At 41.5% G+C, this 19345-nt stretch overlaps 1 protein-coding gene across 1 annotated transcript; it reads right to left on the bottom strand.

Annotated features, from left to right (window-relative positions):
* Nucleotides 1–1365: 1365 nt before the first annotated feature.
* Nucleotides 1366–19078, bottom strand: LOC149226587 (wax ester synthase/diacylglycerol acyltransferase 11-like). The gene is made up of 7 exons (XM_089377532.1): nt 18503–19078; nt 14086–14661; nt 13903–13969; nt 2360–2448; nt 2052–2270; nt 1809–1946; nt 1366–1705 (listed from the first exon to the last, which is right to left on the bottom strand). The coding sequence occupies exons 1-7, from the start codon at nt 18785–18787 to the stop codon at nt 1481–1483; spliced, it is 1599 nt and encodes a 532-aa protein (XP_089233658.1). The 5' UTR covers nt 18788–19078; the 3' UTR covers nt 1366–1480.
* Nucleotides 19079–19345: the final 267 nt, after the last annotated feature.

The following is a 19345-nucleotide window of genomic DNA, read 5'->3' as shown; positions in this document are numbered from 1 at the left end:
GTTTATTAATGCCAAATCCCTAAATTCGCATGCATATTTGACAAAACGCAATGGATGGATAGTATGCTTATTTGAGATGAAGCAGTCGTTTTATGCAGAAAAAAATCACAAGAAATTCCAATCTTTTATATTTAAATGTAAAGAACTTAGTACATGTTTACCTGCAAAGAAGCTAGGTGTGATTTATAGTTTGAAAGTACTTAATAGTTTGAAATTATGCTTGCTTAAGATAGATGAGGATTTTTGTTTTCTATTTACCAATGAAATTATGCTTGCTAAAGATAGATGAGGATTTTTGTTTTCTAGTTACCAATGTCTGCAATGAGTAGGGAAATCTTTGAAAAAAACACAGAATAGGGAAATCTTTAAAAAAACACACAGATTACTTACAGTTTCCCCTCTTAAATCAAACAAAAAGAGCCTCTATCCTTTTCTGTATGTTTCAAAAAAGACTTTCCTACTAACATACTTATATATATATTGGACTGTCTTCCAAAAACATATTATCCCATAGCTCTTAAACTCAGTACTAGAAATTCTGTCATAGAAGTAAAAAAGCATAACAGAGTTTTGAAGAGAAACAAAACACGCTAAACTCTGAAGTGCTGAGATGGTAATGGCTTCATCTACATTTCTTCCAGAAATCCAATCGCCTTCTTCCAACTGCTCCCTTATGGGTCGAAGAGATATGTTCAACAACTAACTCATACTTTTCATCCAAATTTATAACTAAGCTGGAATCCCCAGGAACCTGAATCTCTGATTCACATTTTGCTCTTTATAAACTTAAGTTAATGAAGTATATTTGAAAAAACTGGCCACTTTCTTTAACTGCTCCCTTATGGGTTGAACAGATAGGTTCAAGAGCGGACTCATTCCTTTCATCCAATTTACAACTAAGTTAGAATCCGCAAGGATCTGAATCTGTGATTCACATTACCTTCCATTACTATTTTTAAGAGTAGCCTTAATGCCATAAAATCAGCATAGTTGGTCGTTCCCTTCCCTGGCCCTGCTTTGAATTTAACAGAATGGTGGAGAAGGTTCGGCAGAGAGGGAAATTCTGATCCCTTATTTCTCTTGTTTCACAATTTAACATGAAAACAATGTGGTTGGGAGCTAAGGATAATAAATTAAAATGAAAACAAAAATTGAAGTTGGTTATGTGATATCAAAGGGAAAAAACACTACTTATTAATTATTAAATTAGAAAAACAATGGATAAGTTTTAAAAAAACTAAAATTAGAATAAACTCATTTTAACGATGGATCTTATGATCTTTGAAGCACCAAAAAAATTGTATTTGTTTTGATACTGAATCCTCCTTGATGCTCAAATCGTCAACTTACCTAAAGCTATGCTAATCAGACAATAATGAATTTGTGCTAATTATACAACAATTGGGGTTTGTATCCCAATTTCAAACCTCAATTTATTTTTTTATCTGTGTAGATCACCTGAACAAATGAGATCTGCACCTCATCTTTTTTTATCCTTATAGACACCCAATACATTAGAGCTTGGGCGGAACCTATACTGGTTAGATAACTTACTTGCAGAAAGAGACAGAGCCTCTTCCTTCATTCGAGTGAGGGCGTGAGCACAGTCCATACAGAGTTGGTGAGGATTGGGAAACATATCCTCTGCAGCCATTGCTATAAGCTTTGCTTTCCCGGCATAGCTCTGAAAATGCACGATCAGTCCCTGAAAGCAGAACGATCATTTTGAAAAAAGAAACACCATTTATACTTATAATCTGTCCTGAAACCTTAAAAATTACATATGGAACTCAGATTTAGAGATCCACCTGAGGCATTCCGGAGACGGTTGTGACGATATGAGTGACCGGGTTGCCAAGGAATTGAACTGTTTCCACCGGGCCCAGTACGTTTGAAAATACAAGAGTCGTGTTCTGGCATACTCTGTATAGTGCCTTCATTATAGTCTGTTATCAATAAATCGATAAGATTTTATTAGTTTATCGGATACGATCCATAAATCGCTGAACGAAATGCATTGGATAACGTTTACTGCAATGGTCAGTGAATACATCAACTCCAAAAACGCGCGCAAATAAAGTTTTAAGGAATAAGTTGAATCGAGGCTGGTAAGATGCTTTATTCTTCTTTAATTCGGCTCTCGCCACACGGCAATACTCGAGGAAGTCGTCCTCCTGCTCCTTGTTCTGCAACCTGAAGGGAAGCATCCAGAAGGCGAATTCATTCCCCCATCTTGCTTCTTGGGGATTCTCTATCATGTATTCAAGCTTCTGCTAAAATCAAATCAGAGACATGAGTTAAGTGAAAGATAGAAGCAAAAGAATTTGAACAGAATCTTCATGATGCAGTGTGCTCTCACATGGAGTCCTGGTGACGGTCTCATATTCACTGGAACGAGTGCTCGGATTCGAAGGCTTGATGCTTTCTGGAAGGACGATCTGTCCTTGGCTGTAGATTTCACAGAAAATCAAGTGTCTTGATGTCACAGTCAGATATACTTCCCGAACATAAAAACAGATATTTCCATGTTATCATCTACTCTGGACTTACCGAAGTAATGCAATTTAGGACTGTTGAGAAACCAGAAGCTGCAGGGTACCCAGCCAATTTGCTTCAATTTATTGATTTCTTTTTTATTTTCAGTCCTAGCCTTAACATTGAACCAGCAAGGGTGGCCGGTATCAAAAGGGTGTACAGGCTTGAAGTTAGCTCAGTGGAGATGGTACATGCAGGTGAAGGCCATATTTATCTTGATTCTGGAAATGTTCAAGAATCTAATGAACAGGAGTGAGGTCAAACAATTAACTTCATTCCTGTCAGACAGCAGCAAGGTCAAACAATTGACTTCATTCAATTCCTGTCCGTCAGATTCCAGACTGTTCTCAGAATCTGCTATGAGTTAAGTTCAGCTGCGACTGTTCTCAGAATCTGCTATGAGTTCAGTTCAGCTGCGGCAAAGGCTGACTTGTGGTGTTACTTAGTAGACTTCAGAAAAGCTTTCTACATGGTCCCTCGAGATATGGGATCAACTCTCCCAGATAGGCTTCCCAGCCGATAGGGAAAGTAGCAGTCACGAGTTGCATGATAAGGATGAGGCCAAAATCCGAACCAAGGAGGGTGTGTTGGACTGTTTTAGCAGTATTATTGGAGTGAAGCTAGGGTACCACTTATTCCGAACATTTTTCTAACTATACGTCAACCAGAGAGAGAAATGGATCAACGAGAAAGTGGGGAAGGGGTAAACATCACAGTAGTTATAATAAAAATCTTGCTGTAAGCAGATGATGCCATCTTAGCAGCAAGAACACTCCGAAGCTTCGTAGAGCATCTCATAGCACTAGAAACTTTATGCTTCGGAGGTCGATATAGATGAAACCAAAGTTGTTAAATTCATACCCACTTGCACTGGAAGCGATAAGGCTGTTGATTCTTTACACGGAAAGAGTGGATAATATGCATAGCAAGCATCTCCCATGTAAAATCAGCAAGGAAGTCCTTCACAGAATGAAAAGCAAATGGGAGATACTAAGTTGCAGGAAACGCTGGCAAGGGAGGAGTTTACGTATGGAAACGGAAACGAAACGCAGAAACGCGTACGGTACGGCCCAGAAACGCGTTTCTGGCCGTACTGGCACGGTTTTCGAGGTGGAAACGCGTTTCTGGGCCATACGACGCCGTTTTCACATGCAACTTGACTTTTTTTTAATTTTTTTGTATTAAGTTGTTTTCTAATTTTTAATTAGGTTTTTCTAATGCCTTCTAGTTGCTTCTAGATGCGTGTCTAAAGTTATAAAAGTGAATTTTTGCCCTAGTGTTGATACGCAGTTCATCAGGAAGTTTGAGGCATATGCAGTTCATGGTAATGTTAAATTCTTAAAGTAAAGGTGATATTTTCATCATTTTACTTAAATTTTTAACATTACCATGAAATGACTCTGGATGTTTGAGAGTGGTTTCGCCCTCATTGGATTTCATATGGAGAAAGTAGAATTTTAGATCTCACTCAAAATCCAGCAGCCTTATCTATTTTTTAGGATTTCAAGATTGGGGGGATTGCAATATTTCCATTGGGATTTATCATGTACTAGGGTATGGAACTTGTATTTAATCAAGAGAACCAAGCCCTCTATGCAGAGGAGACTCCCAATAATCAAGAGCATGTAGGGCACTAGGGTATGAAACTTGTATTTAATCAAGAGCACTAAGGTCGTTCGACTATGTAGGAAGAGACTCCCAATCAAGCACGAGACAAGAAATTAGAAATTTCTCGTGGCTGATTTTGGATATTTCTATTTTCATTATGTGATCATTCATGAGTAAATGGGATGTAAATGTAGAGACTTATAGTTTATGCATTGACAATTGATAATTTTATCATAATGTAATAAATTAGAATATCATATATGCTTTACGATTGCACATATTTCTTAAATGTCCTAATATATATATATATATATTCGTGTTTCCCCGTTTCCAAAATTTGGGGGGGTCACGTTTCGTACCCGTGCCCGTTTCGGAAACTCGTACCTGTTTCCCTGTTTCGTGCAACCTTGGGGAGATACAATGCAGAAAATGGATCAAAAGTTGGGTTATAAAAGAGAGAATGCCCAATTCACAAAAAGGAGATGAAAAGCTAGATAAAAAGCTTTAAATTGTAGAAAAAGTAACAATACCATATGACCTAGTTCAACCCTGCAATATGCTAGATTGAGATACAAATATCTAAATTAAATATACCATGGAGAGAAAAACGTGCATTAGCTCAATTGAGGAAAAGTTCACACAGGTTACAGTTATGGTCTAAGACAAGTAGATAGAGGGAACCCAATGACCTAGGTGGATATTGGTGGCCACCCACCTATTCCACTTAGACTCCAACACTATTTTTTTTCAGTTTTCTTAATTGTAGCACAGTTTACTACTTTTGGCAGTTTTTTGGGTCCTAAACTTCCGAAGCCATTTTGAAACCCTAAACAACTTTTTTTTGGAAAACAAGCAAACACATTATGTGTGATCGAAAGTTGTAGTCCTCAGATAGATCTTTCTAACGAGGTATCGTATGCGTCAAATGGAGATCGTATGCCAAAGTTACAACCTCGGGAAGTTGGTGTACCAACTAACCCCAACAGGGCCCACAAACTTTTGGCGCTTCATCTCCTAGGGTTAGGTTTTTGGATGTTTAGGGTTTTCCCTTGTTCTCAATAATAAAAAGGCCTGTGAACATCATCGTAACACAGTTCAGAGTCATGTGGCCGCCACATCTCTTCTCAGAGATAAGCTACCATCACCTGAGCTAATTTATTTCCATTCTACATGTATACAATTTTTAGGTTTTTTTTGAATTGATGTGGGGATCTGAGCTCTGGCAATTTTTTCTCAAAAACGACGGCAATGGGATTCAACTTGGAACCTAGGTTTTCACCTGGAGTAATTTTCATCAGCCCAAGTTCTAGTTAAGGACTCCAATGGGGTATGGGACCAGTGCCTCTGTGTGCACTTGGTTTCGTTTGGGTCAGAGGGGAAGTTTTCTTTAATCGGTTTTTTATTAAGGTGCCGACAGTTTTAGTTTTTGAGGGTTTTCACCTGCACCGGTCAGAGTTTAACTCTTGCTCAAACCGTTTTTACCTCTTACCATAACAGTTCGCTGGCACGGCTCCCTTGCTGGCTGAGGTTCTTGTGTAGCCCGTGGTGGTCTAGGCAGGGAAACAAGGGTTTGTGAAGGGTTCCAAGGCAGTTTCTTACAAGGTTTGACCCGGGCATCTCACTGCTTCCCAAGACAAAGTTGTCTTTTACCTTAGTTAAGTTGTGGTTTACATGAATGGAGGAGGATTTTGAGGACGAATTAATTGATTATTCCTCGAACAGTCTAACATTTGGACATCTGGGTGGAGTCACGCCCGTTGTCACGAGGAGGGCTTAGACCGGCATCACCCACTCCACCAGAAGACCAGGTAAGTGAGTTAGCGTCAAAAATGGTTCATATGGAGGAGTCTTTGTAGGGCCTGGACCTCGCTCAACCGGCTGCAACGGTTTCTGAGGGGTTTATAAACCTCGAAGAAGGCACAAGCTCGCCCTTTCTTTCAATACCATTGACGTCGGAGTTGTCAACATGGAGTGAGCAAAACCAACGTGCTGAGGTTTTTCAAAGCAGCAAGGGTTTTCTGGTGGCAGGGACTGAGGATCTGGGACTTGGCTCAACCGATCCTGTGGACTTTCAATTAGCAACGAACCTTCCCGCAAGCAGGCCGGAATTCTTCATGGAAGATTTTACAAGCTTATCACCAGGGAGCGGCACTCTGCCCTCCAATTTTTTCGACGGCATAGCGAACAAGGACACTGAGGTGGACGAGGCTCGTGCCTCGGACATGGATGATAACCATCTGGGGGCCGAACGACAGCAAGTTTCAGGCCTTGGCTCAAAGGAGAAGTCCGACAAGAAATCAAAGCTGTCAAAATCAAGAGAGGGGTTGATTGCTAGTGTTTGGGGAAGGCATAGGCATGGACAAAGCGCTTTGACAGAAAGCACAATGCTGGTGGGCAGGGTCCGAGGTAGGAACTACTCTCTAGGTCGTTTAAAGAGATGGACAATGGAGGTATGGGGTAATGTGCTGGAGCAGCTTCCTACGGTTTTGTCCATGTCCAGGGGTTGGTTCACCCTTATCTTTTCAAAGCAGGAACAAGTTAACTGGGTGTTGATGCACTATTGGCATCTTGAAATGACCCTTGTCCCGCTTAAATGTTGGTCACCTCTTTTCGACTCGGAGAAGGAAAACTTGGGCGCAAGGCCGATTTGGGTACGTTTGTCGGGGCTCCCACTACAATTCTAGTCCGAAGACATTTTTCGATGTATAAGGGATGATTTGGGCACTTACCTTGAACATCATAAATCATACCTGGGCTCAGATTGTCTGGCAATGGCTAGAATTCTAGTCCATCTAGATACTAGAGATGGCCTCGTGGAAAGTTATAGCTTTCAGATGGGCAACATTATCAGATGGCAGGAGCTAGATTACGAGGGCATTCCCTTCAGGTGTTGGAGATACCATGAGGTCTGCCATCTTTACAAAACTTGTCCCTTGGTAATCGGGCGAAGGCCGAGCCCTCCGAAATGTTTTGCCGCGGCAAGCACTCAAACAGAGATGGGGATGGTTGATGATCTCACTACGCTTCAGGGCGTTTTGAGGCAGGGTCAGGGGGGGTCGAGTTCTATGCAGTCTGAATCGGACGCCTGGACCACGAATACCCCGATCACCGGAGCACGCGCCAAGGAGAACAATGTGTTTTTGGGTACCTCTTCTTCCCCCATCCTCTTTTTACAAATGATTGCATGCTATCTGTTTCTGCATCTTCAATTTGTATGTCGAATCTTGTTTCTAAAACCGGTAAGCTGAGCCTCGTTATTTGCCCTGTGGTTTCTGCCCCTGCGCCTCTACTCAGTACCCCCTGCACTACTGTCCAAAATGACCTTACTCAAGACCTCTCTGGGGATTTGGCCTCTGGCACTTCCCATCGATATAACTTGCACTCCATACCCCTCTCCCTCCATGCTTTCGGACTGGATGAGGATCCACACCCATCCCTTCCTCCCAAGGCCCCTCAGGGCAGACAATCTCGTCTTTCAAAAGCTATCAAAAGGGCCAGCCTTGAGGTGGCTTCATGTATCCAGTCTCCCACAGATCAGGTCCTTAGAGCAAAGAAGAACTATGCAAAGGTTGCCCCATGAAAGGTATCTCCTTTAATTGCAGGGGCTTGGCCAGCCCGGATAAAAAATTAGCGCTGAGAAGACTGTGTTTGTTGGAAAAGTTGGATTTTCTCTTACTGCAAGAAACCCTAGGTGATGGTCCCCTTGTAAATAAAACCCTAAAATCCTTCCTGCCAGATTGGGATTTCTTCTTCCTGGATGTGCGAGGGAGGTCGGGGGGCTGTGCCCTAGGTTTCAATAAAAAATTGATCAGGATCTCAAACGCCTGGGGTGGCAAGGGTTTTTTGGGAGCAGATTTCATCTCCATCTCGCTCAATATCCCCCTGAGGGTTATAAACATCTATGGGTCGTGCCAGAATAGAGAGGTCTTCTCAGAAAATCTGCTCCAGGCGGATTTTATGCAAGTTGAGAACCTGATCATTGGTGGTGACCTCAATTTCTCACTTTGGCTCGCAGAATCCTGGGGCCACGGAGCTCAATCGGACAGTTTAACAGGGTTTTTTGAAAACTTGTTGGATGCCCATGACGTAATAAGCATTGATTCAACTCGTATCATGCCGACTTGGAGGAATCGCAGAATGGGGGAGGATGCCCTAGCTCGAAGGCTCGACCGTTTCCTAATCAAATCCCCTTTACTAAATAGCTTTGCACACATTCGACAATGGGTTGGTTCGGGGTTGCTTGGATCATTCATCGATATTTCTAGAAATTGAGGATGCAAACCTCAGAGCTAGATCCCCCTTTAAATTTAATGCTCATGGCTAATCGAGGATGACTTCCATGTTATCATCAAGGAATGTTGGAATCACAGTAATTGGGATTCTGGCCCCCCACCAGCAGTCGTCATATCAAACAATCTAGCCTGCTTGAAGGAAAAAACTATCAGCTAGGCTAAAGCCAAGCAGAAAGGGATGGCGAGGAGCTAAATAGGATTGAAAGAGAGCTAAAACAACTTGAATCATTGGGGCTATCCAGCTTCGCCTCTCTACAAGGAAAAGAACATCTCATAAACCTAGAGAAGGAGAAGATCAAGTTGTTGCGAAGGAATGAGGAGACTTGGCGACTAAAAAGCAGAGCTTTATGGTTGAAGTCGGGTGATGAGAATACAAAAAACTTTCAACAGTTCACCAGGGGTAGAACAGCTACCAATACGATCTAGGAACTGAAAGACCATTCTAGCAGAGAGGCCAAATCTTTCTCCCAGCTAGCTGATTTGGGAGTTAGGCACTTCTCAAACATCTATAAGGACCCAAGGGGAACCAATATCGCCGAAATCCTCTGGGTTGCGGAGGCTATGCCTAGGTTTGTTGAGGAAGAGGAAGAGGAGTCTCTAATTCAGCTTGTCACTTTGGGGTAATTGGAAGCAGCTATGAAAGGTTTCAGCAAAGACAAAAGCTCGGGGCCTGATGGTTGGCCAATTGAATTCTACATTACCTTTTTTGAGCTCATTAGGTAGGACCTGCTGCTTGCCATTGAGGATTGTCGGATATCAAGTAGAATGTCGGAGGCTTTCAATTCTACTTTCCTTGCCCTCATCCCTAAGGTGGACAAGCCCCAACCCTTTGATGACTTTAGGCCCATCTCCATTTGCAATTGTGTCTATAAGATCACCTCAAAAACCATTGCCCTTCGTATCAAGCCAATCCTCTCTAGGATGATATCTAAGGAACAGTTTTCCTTCCTCAGTCACCGTCAAATCCATGAAGCTATCGGAACTGCCCAAGAAGCACTCCACTCTATTAAAACTCTTTCCAAAAAGGTTGCTATCCTCAAGATTGACCTATCTAAGGCTGTTGATCGTGTGAGTTGGTCCTATTTACAGCTCATTCTTACTCAGATTGGTTTCCCTCACCAGTTTATCAACTGGATCTTGTGTTGCATCACCTCTGTGTCATTCACTGTCCTAATTAATGGGGCGGCTTCGGCTTTCTTCCATGCTGAGAGAGGTCTCAGGCAAGGCCGCCCCCTCTCTCCTTTGTTGTTTCTTCTGATTATGGAAGGCTTAAGTAGATTGTTAAAAAAGGCGAGATCAGATGGAAACTTGGGAGGGGTGGAGATCACTGACAGGATTGTTCTCTCTCATCTTTTGTTTGTAGATGATGTTCTTATTTTCTTAAATGGCTCTTTTCGTGATTCCTCATGCTTCAAGTCCATACTATCTCTGTTTTGTAAAGCCACAGGTATGGAGCCGAATTATGACAAATCAACTATCATTTTCAATTCTTGTCTACAAAATGAACAAAGATATGCATCCCAACATTTCACTTTTGTCAGGCAGGAGCTAGATTCAGGTCTGAAGTATCTGGGCTTCAGGGTTAAGCCAAACGATTACTGAATTGCTGACTGGTCGTGGCTTTTAGCAAAAATTGAAAACCGCATCAACATCTGGCAGCAAAAATGGCTCTCTCGTGCCAGTAGGCTCACCCTGATAAAATCAGTTTTAAAGGCAATTCCAATATATTGGATGTCACTAGAATGGATTCCTAAAGGAATTCTTCGGAGAATACAGCAGATATGTTGCATATTTCTCTAGCGGGGCCAAAATGCGAGAAGAACCTTTGCTTGGGTAAGATTGGAAAGGATTACAAAGCCCAAAAAATGGGTTGGGTGGGGGCTGAAGGAACCCTAGGAGTTTGCAAAAGCCCTCGAGGCAACGATGGGATGGCAAATTATAACCACAAACAGCCTGTGGAAGGAAGTTGTTTACAGCAAATACATTTACCCCTTATTAATCGCTGACTAGATCCGCAGTCCCTGTCAAAACATCCCAGGGGCTTCGAGTATTTGGAAAGCCATTACCCACTCTTTCGGCATTATAAAGGAAGGACTGGCTTGGAAAGTTGGAGATGGTTCGTAGATCAAAATTGGCTCGGATGCCTAGGCTAGTAGTGGGAATGCACACATCCTTCCTAGGGAAATGAGACAAGCCATGTTGGAGGCAGGATTCACACAGCTTGCTCACATTGCGGCAGTGGGGCACCCAGCTTGGCCAAGTCTGCAGTGGCTGGCTTTCGGTAATTTGGGAATAGAGGGAAGATGGAACAGGGCCTGGTTGCAGTTTTTGGGGGCTTTGGAGGAAGCCAACGTCCGGGTATCTGACAGGGAAGATGAAAAGGCCCCCACAGGCAGATATTCCCCAAAAGCTAGCTTTTCTTCGATCATGGAGGCTCGAGCAGTGAGTGAAAATTGTGGGTGGTGGCGACATCTTTGGAAGCTGAAGTTCCCCCACAAATCTCGCCTCTTCATGTGGGGCATCCTCTCAAACAAGATTCCCACTGAAATTAATTTGAGAAAGCGCATGCTTCATGGCCCCTCCCATTTCTACCTGTGTAATGTGGAGTCGGAGGATACTGACCACCTTTTCCTTCACTGTTCGGCCTCGTCTGAAATTTGGAATCACATAAACTCGACCCTCTCAATCGACACCCGCTGGGCTGGGCAGAATGTAAACGATGCTTGGCATTGTTGGTGGACGAGTGCTTGCCACTCAGAAAATCAGGAACCTGCCTCTCATCGTTTGTTGGGGTATTTGGCTTATCAGAAACCATCGGATATTTCAGGAAAAGCCCATCCTCTGGGCAACCGCATGCAATCATATTTTGGCCATTTACAATCTGATGCCCGAGGATCCGATTCAGCCTTCCATCAGAGTCATCAGCGTAGAGATCATAGACAGAAATCAGCCTTGGGCTTATTTTGATGGTTTGGCACAGCCTGAGGGCTGTGGTGGGGGGGTTGTTTTTCATTTAAATGACTCTGGTTTTTTCAAAATCAAAGTGGGTCTCCGGTGAGGAACAAATAACTATGCAGAATTAAACAGCTTTAGGCACCTCCTCCTTTTCGCAAGAGAACAAAACTGCCACAGAATTTAGATTTTCGGGGACTCTCAGATTATCATAAATTGGACCAATGGGATCTACCTCTGTCACTTGCACACACTCAGGGATCTGTTGGAGGATGCTTATTTTTAAAATCTCAGTTTGAGTTTTTTGTCTGCTCTCATATATACAAGGAAAGGAATGAAGTCGTTGATATTCTTTCCAAAGAGGCCACGCAGCTGATTAGAGGACACTGGTTGATTCATGAGTTCAGGGATGGGGCTTTCTTCCAGATCTACCATCGGCCCTTCATTGAAGGGGCAGAAATCCATCATTCTTTTTTTTATTTTGCAGTTTTCCAATTTTTTAAGATAGTTTTTAGACTTATGGCCCTGGTTTGCTATCGTTTCCACTGTTTTTAAAAGGATGGTCTGTAAAAAAATTTTCATGTGACTGATAGAATGTTAATTTCTGGATAGTAGTGAAAGCATTTATCATATATGCTGGTATACAACATGTAATTTTCTTAAATCTTTTAATGAAAATTACGCTCTTTCCTCTAAAAAAAAAAATCAGTGTTTTGTTATCAATGAATTGAAGTTCAGTTTTCGTTGTAGCTTTGTGTTTCTGTTTAAATCTGTATTTCATTTCGTTCTTGCATAAATCTGGATCACCCAAAGAGGAATGGGACAACATGACTTATATGTGACTCTTCCGTTCTTCAGCTTCTTACTGGGACACTTCATGACTTCTTTCAGTTGGGGGAAGTAGAGATCAAACAACTCTTTTTTCTCCAATTGAAAGCATATAACCACATTAAAAAAAGGCTTGATATTGGAAAGAATCGGTGGGGCAAAGGTATCTCATGACAACAAAATGGATGACATTGCAGGAAGTGCATCAAGGGTGATGCATCTCAAGAACAAATTGGTATAGGAGCACCCAACCGGAGTAGCTGACCTACCCCAAGGGGGCTGCCCAGATAAGTAGTGAAATGTTTTTATTCAAAAAGACTTAAAAAAGGGCTTTATAGACTTTATCTGCTTCCTTAGTATAACATACCTGCATTTGACTTTCATACTTCTGTAAAGGCTTGACCTCAAAAGGTCGTAACTTTTTGTCCCATAGACCAAGCAGTGTCATGGATGTTAATAAAACTTTGATTTGTCATGTTCTATTTAGTGGTATGGTAAGGGTGCCTTGAATGAAAAGGGTGTATAGAAAGGCACTCAGCAATGAAAGGTCATGGAGCTCATTGGCTCAATGGTCGTGGTACCACGAGGGTGTTCAGTGTGAAATGGGCACGGAATTAGATTCTACTATAACGGTGCCTGGCATTAAGGATGACATATAACTGGCCTGGTAGTGGTAGATTAAGGGTGCCCAACATGAAAACGGCATGATCGTATGGTAAGGGTGCACGGCATGAAAGAGGAATGTGGCTCTGTGGTAAGGAACTTGGCAAGGCTACCTGGTATGCAAAGGGCATGTGGCTTAGTGGTATGTTAATGTTTAGAGTGTCTAACGTCAAATGGGCATGTGGCAGCTCAATTGTACAATAAGGGTGCCCAGCATGAAAAGGGCATGTAACTCTTGGTAGTGGTACAGTAAGGATACCCAGCATTAAAAGGGCCGATAGGTAAGTCGGTACTAATAAGGTAGGGGTGCCAGTCATAAAAAAAGGGCATGTAGGTCAGTGGGATTAGCAAAGCAAGAGCACTCAGCAAAGAAAAAGAGCATGTAAGTGAGAGAGCAAAACATGTAACAAAGTGGGAGAGCCACCAGCCATTTGGGGGCAGGTCTAGTCTGTCCAATTTTTCAACTTCTTCATCTATCTTAAGTTAATTAATTTTAACAAATAATTTTATAGTTGTGCTTGATAGAAAGTTTAGATGTGTAGTTTTTAACCACTGCAGAACCACAAACCGGTGATATTAAGAGTTGCTGGGTGCAGAGAATATATACAGTGCTTGATTTTAGCTAACAACACTCATGAGACATGCAAATAGAAAATGAAGTACCCATGGACAAATTTACCCACCACAGATCTCTTAAGAACTTCAAATTTCTTGAAAGGGTTAAGGCAAACCAATAAAGACTAAGAATTTTTTTTCAAAATATTTATGGCCAGAAAAATCTAATGTATAAACTTATGAAACTTGATCAGGATGCCTTGTTTTTCATTCTGTTCTAGTTTCCTTTCCTATCTTGACACTATTATCTACATTGTTAAACATTTTATATACATAGCAGGGTAGTCACATCTTTTATCCCATGAAAACCTCTAGTCCCATTTCTCGTTCTTTTTCCCATTTCTGGTAACAGTGTACAGATGAATTGATATGATCTGTGAATAAGAACCCCAAATTAATGACAACTTACCATATAAACGGTCAAAATACCGTGCAAATCCTGCGCTAAGCATCCCAGTAACAACATCATTAACTGTCTGCACAGTAATGAAATGTTGATTATCAGATCAGATGCTATTATTACCCAAAAAATTTCAAAACTCAAGGCCAAAAGCAGTAAAATAACTGAGAATGGAAACACAGATATAAAGACCCCGTCAATAGCCTTTCTGACGATGGCAATGTCTTCAAGATCAACCATGACATGAGCAAGGGTCTTCGGATGATGAATTACTCCTGGAGGACCTCTGAGCATTTTGCTATCTTTCATCCACAGGAACGTAGCCATAAATTGGAAAAGATCCAAAACTGTACACCAAACCACAAACATCACACCCCATAATGCCTGCAGAATTGCTGTTACATTCCATATGGGCAGGTTGCTTCTACTGTATCGGTTAATACGTGGTATAGTGGGCAGGGATTCAGGCTGACAATTTTTTCTGGTACAATCCAAGAATAGGGACATAAGAGATATGCAGTCTCCTATGCAGTGATGTATTTTAAGAATGACAATGGCCTCAGCTTCTGCTGATTTGTAATTCAACACATGGATTTGCCATAAAGGCAAGGAAGGGTCCAGAGGTGGGGAAGTAGCCAACGAGGCTGTATACTTCTCAACAAAATCAAAACCCTGGGTATAGGAGACACTGAGCTCTGGCACTATAACATGATTATCTATATCAAAAAAATTACGGAGCCATTGTTGATGCCCTTTTTTGTATCTCTTCTGCATCCACAAATAAATCATAATCTCAACTCATCATTCCAAATCAAACTTTCCATTAAATTTATTAAAAAATTACATCCAAAAAAACTGTAACATTTGTAGTTTTCTAGAATTTGACGAAGATGAAAGAAACAAAGATAGAGCACACAGAGATGATAACAAAGCTCCACTCCATCAAAAAAATTGCAGCAGAAACTTGTATCATTTCTGAGCATATATTGAGCATATATCTAGCAAAGGATGGGATCAATAGATTGCTTGGCTTTGGCAAAACAGTGATGGACCTATCCCAGATGGCAGAACAGGCCTTGGTAGCATCGGTTACATTTAAAAAATAATTCTTGAATTGCAGGGATTGTCACATTTTAGTTTCTAATACAGTATCTTTGACTGTCCTCCACTACTGCTTTCTAGAATAAGCTCTGGATCTGCAGAAAGGATGAGTATCTTTTGATTATCAAGAGAGATTTTGACTTCTCATAGTACATGCAGGGCTGATAGAATGGGAACATGAGCAGCTCAATAAATATGGTCAGTACTTTTTTTCCAATCTATCAATAGCACCCCTGACTTTATAGTCCCAATACACCTAAGTGAATGCTGAAACCTGGCAACCTGCTCCTGCAAGAGACCATTGCAAGGATCACTCTCAACTTCAAGACATGTTCTCACTTGTTCTAGTCTGAGCTCCATGTTTGTTTTCACTTCCACAATTTTTTTCTGCGTATGATTGCACTGATCATGTCAAGGCTGCAAAGAAGGCCTGCCGAAAGGTTGCTCCAACCAAGGTTTGGTTTACAAAATGATACATGCTTGGTGATGATTATTCTAAAGAAGTATTTAATGTTCTCTGCAAGATGGACAGGCAATACCCTGTGCTCGATGGTATGCCTTTTGAATATTCCAAAATGATGTGGGATGTTGTTAGGGATGACCTACTAATGATGGTAGGGAGGTCTTCCTTTCTGGCAGGATGGGTAGCTTTTAGAATCAAGCCTTGATCAAGTTGATCCCCAGGAATGCAGCAAAGGACGCCATTTGCAGCAGGAAGCTTATTGTTCTGTTGAATGTTTTTTACAGGATTCTAGCAAAGACCCTTGTCTTTTGAGACCCCAGAAGGAAGCTACATATATTGTCTGGTTTGAGCAGATCGGCTTCATTCAGGACAGATTCAATTTGGATACTATCATCACAGTGTGGGAATCCACGGAGTTGGCTAGAGAAACTGGCCAGGAAACGCTGTCGCTGAAGATTGATTATGATAAACCTACAACACGGTAGATTGAAAATTTATCCTCCATATGCTGACATGGCTTGAATTTGGCAACAGGTTTGTTTAAACGGTAAAATCTCTTTTCAGTAATGCGTCAAACATTGTTTTTGTGACTTGGAAACTATTGAACAGGATCGTATTACACAAGTTAACCAGACAAGGTTGCCGCTTAGCTCCCTATTTGGATATCATTGCAGCTCACACTTTGGACTTTCTCCTGGATGCCACCAAGGCTCAGGATAGGGTTCATAGCATTCTCATCCGGGTACTAATTGAAGTGATCAGTAATCACTTTTAAAATGAGTCCCTTCTCTATTACAACTTGATCTGTAGTCGATCAACAGTGCCTTTGAGTGTTTGGATACCATTTGCAAAGCATCTAAAACCATGGTTAGTGAGGCCAAATCGGAGTTATGGTTTATTGTTACTGATGCTTCTCCCTGTTGGCTCAACCACTCTTCAAAAAGAGTTACATATTGTTCAGTACCTAGGTATCCCCTTGGTAGTTAATGTCTTTACTTATGATATCTGGGATTGGTGCAAAAGAAAGCTTCAGCTGCAGAGTTGGTTCTTGCCCCTGGCCAGTAAGATGGCAGTAACCTTCAAAATTCTTCAGGTTGACCATGTGTTCTTCTCATCAACATGTTTTCTTCAATTATGATATGGAAACCTAGTAACTTGTGGATGCAGTTTTTCTGGGGCCAATTTAGTGGGGAGAAGGGTCTTCCCATGGTTTAATGGGAATTCCGTACTTCAGCCAATAATGGAGGAGGCCTTGATTGGTTGAAATTGCTACTCAGGTGAAAAGCTTGGCAGCCAAGTGGATTGTCAGATTTCCTCGAGGTGATGCACCAAAGCAAATACTCTTTGGCACGGCATAGTCTAAGTCTTCTACATTTTGAAATTTTTCCGGCCATACTTTCCGGTCAATTTTGCCCGAAATCTGGTAGATATTTGTTAGAATCACATGATTGAGTTGTGTAATCTGCACAATCCCATTGTTCCAGGGGTTTTCCAGAGCGCTAAATCCATTTATGCAGGAAAAAATGCATTTTAAACGACTAAAGATCACAATCTCACCCACAATTGTCTCACCAGATTCTGGCCAAAAAAACTAAAACATAGAATAGTTAAGTATCGCCCAGGATCTACTAGTGTAAGCATGTTAACAACATTAAGGGTTCATTTGGCCAATGTGACAATATTGACTCCCCACGGGATTTCAAAATGTAGGACTCTTTTGTCCTCAAAAGGATATCAGAGGCGTGGAAAGGTGTTGGTCCTTCCTTTGCGATAAACTTCTTCGGTGACAGGAGAGATTAAGATCTGCTTGCACGTTGTATCTTAATGTGGAGGTATCAGGGGATATTTGACAGTCCGCATTCCCAAGCTTCATGCTAAAGGTTATTGTAAAAGGAGTACCCATATTTGGAGAGACACGTGGGATCCAATTGCTGCAGAGTGGAAAATTTGGTCCTTCTTCGGTGACAGGAGAGATTAAGATCTGCTTGCACGTTGTATTTTAATGTGGAGGTATCAGGGGATATTTGACAGTCCGCATTCCCAAGCTTCATGCTAAAGGGTATTGTGAAAGGAGTACCCATATTTGGAGAGACACGTGGGATCCAATTGCTGCAGAGTGGAAAATTTGGTCCTTCCTGTCGAGGGAAAAGGGCTTGCTTTCTTTCCGATAAGGGCCAGTAAACTTGAGTTGCAGAAGATGATTACTCTAGAAGAAGTTCGGAATCTTAATTGTCTGAGGAGAGGCCAATCTGGAAGGATTGGCATTGGAAACACTGGAAGGGGATTATGGACTTCAACAGTAGGAATGTATATCACCTATTGCATAAGAGGACCGACCTTGCTGCAATTCCAAATAGAAGATGGGCAGTGGCTCACCCTAAAAATAGGTGGATCTTCAGGTCAACCGTCAAGCTCCATATGGTTTGTTCCGGACTTCCTTCCGGCTTCGGATATTTGCTTGGTTCTTTGTATTTCTGGGCAGGCTATGTCAAGCTTCAGAGACTATGTTTGCAACTTTTGTTGGGCACAGGTGACAATAAAAACGTTATTTGGAAGTAATGTTGCCAGGATTGGATGGAACATGTTGTAACATGATCTCATTATATGTGTCTATTCAAACCTTTGAATTGGACAGCTACCATCCATGGTGGTTGCAAAATTGTGATCCAAAATTATGTATTAGGGGTCTGGCATTGAGGGTGGTCTGTCTAAAAGTGATGTGATGGGAGGCAATTATGCATTTTGGGGACCCCAATTTGCTGTTAAAATGGGGGGCAACTATGGATTTGGGGGACCCCAATTTTGTATAGAAAAGTCCAGGGATCTGTTGCTGAGGAGTTTGGCCAAGACTGCTGTTTTCCAAATAGATGCAACTTACTTAGATCCCAAAGATCATTCTGAGCTCATCATTGCCTAAATAATTGTAGCTATGAGTTGAGCACAGACCTACTTATTGGGTATTTCTATAAATAACATATGATGCATCTTGAAAAAAAGAAATCGCGCATAGGCAAAAACGATAAAGAAAGAACCAAGAACACTGACCACAACGCTGGAAAAGCGCTTTTGTTTGATGAGAGTAGATTGCAGAGTTGTCTTCATAGAAGGTACATCGACTGGTTTATCCAGGCCTATAATCACTAAAATGTAACAATCCATATTGAAATGGCGTAATAGGGCTCCAGATGGGGACATGGGTTCTTCGTCTTCTTCATATAAACTATCATTTCTCACACTGATCTGCTTCACCTTGAGTTTGTTCTTATCGTCATCATGGCGAGCCATGGGTGTTGCTTTGGCTTCTGTATCGTCCACGGACGAGTACAGCATATTGAAATAGCTTCGAAGATTTTTTATGATTGCGTTTTTATGAGTATAAAACTGTCTGTGCTTATTTGCGCCACAAAAACCCAACTGAATATCTCAAAACACGTGAATTATCTGCAGGAGTAGAACATACTGTGTGGCGTCCATTGGCTCTGTTGATATGCAAGCTCAATATGATAATGGAGTTTGTTTGTTGAATGACACACGTAATTAAGTTGGAATAAGACAACGACAAACTTGGCACCTACATATCCAACGCCGGCATTAACAGGCTATAGATTTTTAGAGGTGTAAAACTGGCATGTCTGCTCCCACACGATTGTTTTTACAAAATTGAAATGGGTAAAAGTATTAAGTTTTTGGAATATGGATGGGACTGGTTAGTTGGTGGTAGATCGCCCATTAATGTATTTGGTTAAATTGGATGGGTGGCTTATACTTCATATATATTGGTGACCTAGATCGATAAAGTGGTTGACCTAGATCAATAAAGTGGTTGATATTTATGTTTAGCAACTTAATTAAATACAAACGAATATATTTAAAACAAAATTGAACCAC

Source organism: Pinus tabuliformis, chromosome J (assembly GCF_031772625.1).
Source record: "Pinus tabuliformis cultivar Carrire ecotype Pingquan chromosome J, CPIR1, whole genome shotgun sequence".
Taxonomy (NCBI): domain Eukaryota; kingdom Viridiplantae; phylum Streptophyta; class Pinopsida; order Pinales; family Pinaceae; genus Pinus; species Pinus tabuliformis.
This window is presented reverse-complemented; position numbering and strand designations above follow the sequence as displayed.